This window comes from Triticum dicoccoides, chromosome 1A (assembly GCF_002162155.2).
Source record: "Triticum dicoccoides isolate Atlit2015 ecotype Zavitan chromosome 1A, WEW_v2.0, whole genome shotgun sequence".
Classification (NCBI taxonomy): Eukaryota; Viridiplantae; Streptophyta; class Magnoliopsida; order Poales; family Poaceae; genus Triticum; species Triticum dicoccoides.
Window position 1 is genome coordinate 88339470 of NC_041380.1, and position 9537 is coordinate 88349006.

At 41.4% G+C, this 9537-nt stretch overlaps 1 protein-coding gene across 1 annotated transcript; it reads right to left on the reverse strand.

Moving 5' to 3' along the window:
* Nucleotides 1–3225: 3225 nt before the first annotated feature.
* LOC119364709 (probable E3 ubiquitin-protein ligase XBOS34) lies at nt 3226–9531 on the reverse strand. Its single transcript, XM_037630214.1, has 9 exons — nt 9249–9531; nt 9001–9115; nt 8325–8405; nt 8146–8234; nt 7928–8019; nt 7753–7834; nt 6758–6860; nt 4617–4702; nt 3226–4283 (listed from the first exon to the last, which is right to left on the reverse strand). The coding sequence occupies exons 1-9, from the start codon at nt 9348–9350 to the stop codon at nt 3489–3491; spliced, it is 1545 nt and encodes a 514-aa protein (XP_037486111.1). The 5' UTR covers nt 9351–9531; the 3' UTR covers nt 3226–3488.
* Nucleotides 9532–9537: the final 6 nt, after the last annotated feature.

Genomic DNA, 9537 nt, shown 5'->3' on the forward strand with positions numbered 1-9537 from the left:
ACGACGAGTACAACTCCATCAACCCCGTTCACTTGAACGCTTCCGTTTAGCGATCTACAAGGGTACGTAGATGCACTCTCCTTCCCCTCGTTGCTAGATTACTCCATAGATTGATCTTGGTGATGCGTAAATTTTTTTAAAATTCTGCTACGTTCCCCAACAGATATTCCACCTTTTTTCACCAGCATATGACAATGCGTGTATGCTATGAAATCATATGTTGGGGCGACCAATATGCGCTTCTAGCCTTAGCGAGGATTGCAAAGTATTTGTTGAGACTAGGACCACATCATGGGCATTACAGTGGGGCGGTTGTTCCTTGATACGTCTTAAAGGTATCTATAATTGTTGTATGATTCATGCTATATTTCTAGCAATTACATACACTTTGGCAATACTTTGTATCAACTTTTATTGGGCTAACATTTTTTTTTGCGGAGGGGCTAACATATTAATCAAGTGACAAGTGCTAGTTCCTGTTTTTTTCAGTTTGAGAAAAATACCTATAAAAATTCTGACGAAAAATAATAGGAAAATAGTTCAGGAAGTTTCACATCATGCGAAGATGCAGGAGCCAAGGCCTAGCCCCAAGGTCCTCCTACCGCTCCCGGTAGATGATACATGGTGATCCTATTTGACGTGTAACCCTTTAGCAAACGACCAATCAGATATCCGTCAGAGAGTTATATGAGTTGGCCCAATGCGGCTCTTTTGTTTTTTCCCCAACATTTTTTTTGTTTTCCCTATGTGTTTCTTTGCTGAATTTAGTAGTTTTCTTCTTTGTTTTTCCGTATTTTTCTTTTCCAATTTTAAAGTTGCGATCACTTTTTGAATTCATGATTTTTTTGTAATTAAAGAACATTCTGCAAATTCGTGCTTTTAAAAAAATGATTTTTTAATTCAGGAATATTTTTTGAACTCGTGATTTGTTTTTGAAATTCAGAAATATTTTTCAAAATTCCTAAAACTAAATAAAATGATGATTTTTAAACAAAAATCAGGAACATTTTAAATTTTTGTGAACATTTTTTAAGTTTTTGATTTTTAATTCGTGAACATTCCTTACAATCCGCGAACATTGTTTGAAATTAGGGAACATGTTTTCAAAATCTAAAAGTTTTCTAATTTTTTCTTGAACAACTTCTTCAATTCGTGAACATTTTATTCTTGAATACCTTTCCAGATATTTTGAAAAAAATTGCATTAATCAGTTTTTTTGCGGCAAGCGTTCTGGAATAACATGGGAGAGGGGCATGTGTTGATGACCAATTCTGCTTGCATGAAATCGTCCTTAAGATGATGTCAAATAAAAAAAGTACTCCCTCCGTACACTAATATAAGAGCGTTTAGATTACTATTTTAGTTATCTAAACACTCTTATATTAGTTTACAGAGGAAGTACTCAACATGAAAGTTACGCGCCTAGTCCAGGTGAGCATATGTCCTCTTTGAATCATCTTAACCCAAAAGCATATGCAACCTCTACATGAAAAATATTGACTTGTATAAAAGATTGGTCCTACAGGTTCCGGGCTACCTCTGGAATTTGCAAGAAGTTGTAAAAGTGTACATGAAAAAAATAGCCTGAAGGTTCCAAACAACCTTGAGCCTCTGGGATGATCAAAAACTTGCAACAACATTCTCAGAGTACCCTGGAGGTTCCCAAGTGATGCCTTTGAGGTGCCCGGAGGTTCTAAGCTCACTTGTCCACACTGAGATAGGTTTGATGTTTAGGATAGGATTTTGAGAGTTTTTCTTGTACTAAAAATCCAGTCGCCTCATATGTAGATGAGAGATGATGGACGGTTGATACAAGACACAATTGAATAAATCAATTCGATACCATTTTTGTTTGCTCCCCGTTCTTTGTTGTTCGTCGTATTCGACAACCTTGAGGCTATAGGGATAGTTAGGCCAACCGAGGGCAGCCCATAGCCGCCACGCTCCCAAACGGATCCCTCTCATGCATGTGTGTTCTCAACCTTCAAGAAACCTCGACATCGTGTCTTACATATAACGATCTCGACGAGGCTTCCTCTTCCGACATGCCTTACATAGCGTGCTCGACGCTTGGGACACACGCTGATATGTTCGAGTGCGAGTAGTTTCATGTTAGTCTAGCCTATTTAGCCCATGTCGACACTGTCCACCCATAGGAGACATCAATTAGCACACCTCTTCTTGTTATGACTATTTCCTTTCGTTAAAAAGCAGAGCCACACTCTAGTTACATAGGTTGTAATCTCGCATCCAAAGCAAAATGAGGAAAGAAGAACTGGTGACGGGACGATTAGGACTTCAGCCACCAAGGCCCATGGGCATCCATGCTTCTCGTCTTTGGTTGCCTAGGCTTCAACAACAAACGTGTACCATCTCTTATCCCCTTATTCGTGCAATACTTGTTAACGAGTGCTCCCCCTCATTCCCTCATTAGATGTTTGTGCAATAGTGGTTAATGAATGCTCATGAGCCTAACGAGCAAGCTTTTGCTCATTAAGCTTAACAAACATGAGATTAACAAGTCAAGCATTAATTAGTCAAGTAGCCCATTAATCCTTCCTTAGTTTCTATACACTGATGACATATCATAGATTTTTTTTTAAATGAGTAAAGTCTGTAACATATACTTTTTCGACATATTACATATAATTTATTAGTCAAAATAAAGACTGAAAATCATGTGCCCACGTTATAAACTCAGATAGAGGGAGCACAACAAAAAAAGGGGGTTAAAGCAGAGTTGGGTGTTTTGGATACCGAGCTCCATGGAGGCCTTAATTTTGAAAAATTCAAAATTCAAACTTCTCAGTTTAGAAAAATCTGAAAAACAATATACATGTATACAAGGATGTAATGTATATGTGTGTAAAATTTCATGATCAAACACCTTGAATTGCGAGTTGCACAAAAAAAAACATGGACTTAGAGAATGAACAATACATGTGATGAAAAGCCACATATTTGTGTTTCTTTTTGTAGCTCTCATTTTAAAATATTTCATCATGAAAATTTACACATATGTACATTATGTCTCCGGGTATATGCATATTTTTTTCAAAAAAAAAGAATGAAACACAAAAGTATGAATTTGAAATTTACAAAATTAAGGCCTCCATGGAGCTCAGCCTCCATTTGGCATTTTCGTTCGAAGCCAGCATTTGCAGGTGCTCTAAGGCCGTATGGATAACTAGCTTCGTAACCTAGCAGAAGCAATACTCGATACCATGAAAGCAAAAGCAGTTCAGCTGAATCTCTCTGATCATGACAAATACGCCCACACTCTTCGGTACAAAATAGAAAGTCTTAAAACTATATACATAAGTTGCCTTCAGTGTTGTAGCTTCAAGATCACATAGAACTTAATAGGGTGTGGAGTAATTTGTAATAGTACACCTGCAACAGCAATATAACATTACTTCTCATATCAGAACTTAATAGGGGGAAGCATCCATCAATGCTGTGACATGCTGCTTCATTGTTTTAGCTGTTCAAACTGCATACAGGCGGATAATCTGGTTGATCTTGGCACGACAAATGGGGCACCCCCATTTCTTCGACTCGATATCCTTCAAGCAGGACATGCAACCAGCCATGTGACCACATGGAATGCAGGCTCCTTCCACAGGAGCATCCAAGCAAATCACACAAGTACCAGAGGGGGTGTTACCGCTGCTGCTTGCACCGGCTTCATTTTCTACAGGTTTTGCAGAGTTTAGCGCCGTACCACCACCTTCTGTGGGTGGCATGGTTACATCAACTGGTGTGAAATCTATGGACGGATACTCAATAGGGCCATCGTAGAAGGTTCCTTCAGCAAGTGGTGGCGCAGTTGGTGTTGGAAGAGTTGGAAGTACAGTTGGTGTTGGAACCGGAAGTGCAGTTGGTGTTGGAACCGGAAGTGCCTCAGGTGTAATCGCAATCGAAGGGTTGTTATTTTGACTTTTGTTAGGTTTCGATGAACTTTGGTTAGAGCTTGTTCCAGGTACATCCCATCCATTGTATTTGCTGCTGCTTGGAGCATCACCCTGTGCTTGGCCACTCGTTTTTGAAGGCGCTGGAGAATCTGGTGAGCCCCATCCGTTGAGAGAGCTGTTCGTTGATGTCATTGGCTGCACATTGGGCACTCCCTCTGCTATAGCTGATTGGATGGAGGCATTGATAGCCATCGCTAACTCAACATCCTCCTTACTGGGAGTCGATTCCGCTGAAGGCGCCGAAGACGGATTTGGAATTGGATTTGGACTGGGGGCATTCACTGGTCGTGCAGGAACCATGCTGGCAACCTAACAAAAGAGGATCTATGCATAATTAGATTATTTGTTTTTTCTATACTGAAGTTAACAATTTTTGTTGATTCTCATCAACACAAACCAAACTTTAGTTCAACATTAGTTCAAAAAAAATGTATTTGCATCATAATTATTGGTTACTGAGCTATGTACTCGTATACACACATTCTATAAGAGGATGTTGGTCAAATGAGAACTGTGAAAACTGAAGATTAATCTTCCAAACTAGTTCAGAACATAGCAAGAATAACTAGAGCCTGTCTCAGATCTTGAGACAGAAAATTCATTAGCAAGGGGAAACATTTCAGGAAGTTTAGCTTATATCACCTGTGCCATGCCACAACATGCACTGTAAAATGATCGAAGCTGCTGCTTGTCACCTTCATAAGCCGGTAAAAGCTTGTATCTAGATTCTGCAAATATTCAAATGTAAATTAGAACAGCATGACCTGGCAGCAAAAGTCCAAGTTTTATTTGCAACATAGTAACATTTTAGTGCAGGCCATCTGACAGAAAACATGCTATGTACAATAATAAAAGGTACTTTCTTACAGACAGCCATGCAATAAGTATATAAAATGTAATGAAACGTCACTAAAAAATGTGAAGTACCTATAGTCCGTTTTCCAACAGAACATTTGCACAGAGATATGCACTTTGGATTGCCGGCCGGCTCCCCGCTTGGAAGGCCAACCTGATGAACAAACCTGGGCGACTTGCACTGGTGAAGTCCGTGCTGAGTGCCATCCCCGTGCATCAACTACTCGCCTACGCGCCGCCAAAGAAGACGCTTCGTCAAATTGGAAGATTGAGTGCTGCTTCTTGTGGGCTGGCCGCGCTGCCGCCAACAGAGGCCACTGCCATGTCAACTGGCGCTGCGTTTGCCGCCCCATATCGCACGGAGGCCTGGGAGTCCAGGATCTGGAGCGCGCTAGCCTTGCTCTGCGGCTACGATGGCTATGGTTCTCGCGCACTGACCATGAGCGCGCCTGGAATGGCCTGGACCTACAATTCTCTGCCGAGGAGCGAGCGCTCTTCTTCGCGTCCACCACGATGACCCTCGGAAACGGAACAACGGCATATTTCTGGGAAGACCGCTGGATAAATGGACAGTCCATTTGTGAGATAGCCCCGGCACTTTACAAGTGCATACCCAAGCACCGGCGCAAAATCCAGACCGTCGCTGAAGGACTGCAAGGCCATAGCTGGGCCAGGGACATTCACGGGACCCTGGGCATACACGAGATTGGCCAGTACCTTCAAGTCTGGCTGGCGATCGAGCATATCACGCTCTCAGACACCCCTGATCAGCTAGTTTGGAGATGGACGGCCTCCGGTATATACTCTGCTCGCTCCTGCTATCTTGCCACCTACCAGGGATCCATGACTTGCTTCTCATGGAAGCTCATATGGAAGAATTGGGCGCCGCCAAGAGTGAAGTTTTTCCACTGGTTGGCCAACCAAGACCGGTGTTGGACGGCCGACCACTTGGCTAGACGCGGTCTCCAGCACCAGCCATGATGCCCACTCTGTGACCAGGCTCCCGAGACAATGCGCCACCTCCTCTTGGAGTGCCCCTTCGCCAGGCAGACTTGGCATGAAATCCTATCCTGGCTACGGATGACCACTGCAGGGCCAAGCCACAAGATTCACTCATGGACTGGTGGCTGCAGGCCAAGCAAAACACGCCAACACTGATCCGTAAGGGCCTAGCCTCCATTGCTCTGTTGACACCACGAATGATCTGGAAGCAGCGCAACGAATGCATCTTCGAGGGCGCCCAGCCCCTGGTTCAGGTGCTGGTCTCGAAGATCAAAGAGGAAGCTGAGCAGTGGGCAAGAGCGGGCGCCCACGGCCTACGCGTCATTCTGCCGCCCACCTGGGACGTGCACTAGTTTCACTGACCCTCATTTGTAATTGACCTCCTAGGAGGAATGTATCAAAACTCTACCTTTTCAATGCAATGAAATGCAAAAGCCCTTTGCATTTTCTCGGAAAAAAAAGAAGAGCAAAATGAATCACTACATACATGTGTGCACGAGCGATGTAGAGAGCAGGAGGAATCACTACAATGTAGAAATAACGAACTAGCTTTATGTGAGATAATTTAATGTGCAAACAACAAGAGTGATAAAGCATACATGACTATGTGTGTGGTTGTAGTTATTTTCGTTCTCCTGTAGGGTAAAACCAAACTCATGAGTTCCTCAAAAAAAAGAATAGATCTCCCAAGTCCTAACTCTAACCTCGTGTTTCCATGCCAAAGAGTGATAAATAAAAGAATAAATTTGAGTAATCCACCACACAAGAATTTGTGTTCTGCTCTTTCAGCAAATAATTTTTTTAGTGAGATGGCCATATGATATTAAATTGCAGTAAAATGGCAAAGATTGATAAAGCATGTAACCAACAACACAAACATGCAATTCAAATTTGCATAAACTGAAAAGATGAAATATTGCACGTACTTGTAACTTTGTCAAAAATTGTCATGGAAGGATCAGCCAGATTATACTTTGGTTCCTCAAGTTGAGATTTCCAAAGTTTGACAACAACACGAGGTTTAGCAGCCTGTTTATTCATAAAAAGTATGTTACAAATAATAAGAAACTTCATAAAATATATACACACAAATACAATAAAAATAGCTAATACAAATATATAACAAAATGAAAGTAGGTGTAGGTTTTCCTTCGGGACAAGCTGGTTTAACAAGATGCAAGTATAGGTTCTCTGGTTGGATGTGTGAGGTGACGCTGGTAAAAAATGATTGACTAGAATTAAGAATGTTACGAAAACAAACTAAATGCACTATCCCAACTTTATTATTGTGGATTAAGACATTTGTAATATACCTTAATTCATATTTAAGGAATAATCAATATACATACTAATTACTAGACTAATCCCCTAAGTGGTGCGGACTCCAAGGCTGCACACGGGGAAAGCATGTTTCTATAGACCTTCCTTTTTTCATCCGTCGATCCGGTTACCAGGTGCAAACCAACAACCTAATCAGGAGGATTGGAGAAGGTGCTGCAGGAGCTATGCAAGTGCATGGATTAACTAACCAATCACCCTTCTGAGTATATTGTGCCACAATAACTGTTGTGAATCTCAATTCATGTGCAAGAAATCAAAAATAAATAAATAGAGACATTGTCATGTATCAAATAATAAAAGGCCAGTTATGTGCAATTTTCTCCAGAAACTCAAATTTCAACACAAATAATATGACAAATGCTACTGGTTAGTGATTACTGAACTAGACAATGTGGGAAGCATACACTAGAAACAAATGAGAGGTCAATAATTACATTACTGCTTATCTCATGTTAAATAGGAAGAGTTCCATAAAAGAGTTGTTCACTTTGCGGGTGATATGAATATGTCAACATATCCAGCATTATAAACATTACTAGGCTACACCATACCAAAGCAGCATTTTAGCAGACTTTCATACCTGCAATTCAGGATATATAGCTAACTCAAGCTTGACAGGTCTTGTCGGGCTCCGTGCTTCACGTGGTAAAATCACTGCCCAACTGGGGAAAAGATTTAACTTAGGTTAGAGACACGTAAAACATACTCACATCTATGTGCTTGTGGTACGCGATGAAGTTTCACGGGAATATTACATCTTCCTAGTCATGAACTGAGGAGCAAACGCTTCCAAGAAACCAGGACCATAATTCTCCCTCATCCATCCAGAAAAAAGAGAAATCCGTCCCTGAAGATAATGAAGAACGAAATAGCAACCAATAAACAACTTAAAGAACAAATAGCAACAAACGAAAATGTGCAAGTCAAATCGAAGTATAATAAAGCAAAATAGGACGTGAAGTAAAAAATATACCTCTATGGCCCTTACAACGTTCACATGACCCTTTTCTCTAGCCAGGTCAAGTGCGGTATTGCAGTCATCATTTGTTATGAATGGGTTAGCTGCAAATAAATCATAAACAGAAGGTTTTTTAACGTACAAAATTCAAATGGCAAACAATTGATACATGGTACTACAGCAGCATCGTAAACCTCCATGTGAGAGAAGTAAATGGACAGTCGGATCGAGTCCTTTTTTGGCAGCATGGTGCAATGCAGTCCCAGCGTGTGATCCTACAAACAGAAAAAGAAAAGGGAGGCATTACAATAATGCGACAAAAAAATGATAACCTATTTTATTTAGCATGCATCCAGTAAGAATCCTATGGATTCTAATTTGTTTAACATAGAAGGATCACATTTCGTTAAAGCAGAGTTGGCACGGTGCAAGTCAATCAATACTGTAATGTTACAGTTCCCTTGATTGAGTTGATTCTGTTTTGCATGGCATGCAATCCTCAAACCTAATTAAACATAGGCTATATTTTTACTTGCGCACATATTGTGCTGGTTTCTATTTGAGTGAGAAATTATAGTTAGAAAATTCAAGGTGTCCTTTCCATATCCCAAAGTATGCACAACTTCAAAACTTTTGGGCTATGGTCGTATCAAAATCAACTCACTTTGGTTTTTTTTTCTTATAAAACTTACTTTTGGTTGAAGCACCACAATAGACTTGATCTAATTCCTAGGTCCAAACTAAGAATAACAACAAATTGGTACTCACTCCACTCCATCCAGAAAAATCCCCTGTTATACATTCTAGGAATAATGGAGAGAATCAACTAAAGCGAAGACGCTAAGTTTGGTATGAGAAAAGCGTCCATACCAGGCCGATATGCATTCACATTTGCACCCAACTCAAGCAAAGCTTTAGCCACATTCAACAGATCAGGGCGCATGCTGGCGACCATCAGGGGCGTCTTCCCTTCCTTGTCAATCCACTGCAAGCAAGCAAGAAATTCAACCCCAACAAGAAAAGTTAACTCACTTGATTCCCAGCTTTACAAGACCACAATAGACTTGATCTAATTCCTAGGTCCAAACTAAGAATGCTGTGGAAATCGCTGTCCTTGCCTCAACGCCTGCGCCCTGCGCCCGGAGGTTCCGAATCCCCTCGATGTTGCCGTAGTTCACCTGCTGGTACAGCAGCTCCTCCTTGGATTGCTGCATCCCCATTTGGACTCGCCGGACGGTGCAAAGGCAAAGTTGGGGAATGAAGTGGGAGAGCGGTTCCCTTGCCCAAAACTGGATTTTTTTTTATTGCTGAACAGAGGATTTCGGTAGTGGTTGCTCCAGCTGAGGGTGCAGAAAGGGAATCCCAACTAGCCGCAGCACGGAATCGGAGCGACTCCGAGGCAAAAGA

What these genes read in the sequence shown, in the direction of transcription:
- LOC119364709 (XM_037630214.1), bottom strand. Translation starts at nt 9,350, where the DNA reads ATGGGGATGCAGCAATCCAAGGAGGAGCTGCTGTACCAGCAGGTGAAC. An exon ending in TGTGAATGCATATCGGCCTG is followed by an intron (nt 8,406 to 9,000) that starts GTATGGACGCTT and finishes TTCTGTTTGTAG; the next exon opens with GATCACACGCTGGGACTGCA. An exon ending in ACGTTGTAAGGGCCATAGAG is followed by an intron (nt 8,020 to 8,145) that starts GTATATTTTTTA and finishes CATTATCTTCAG; the next exon opens with GGACGGATTTCTCTTTTTTC.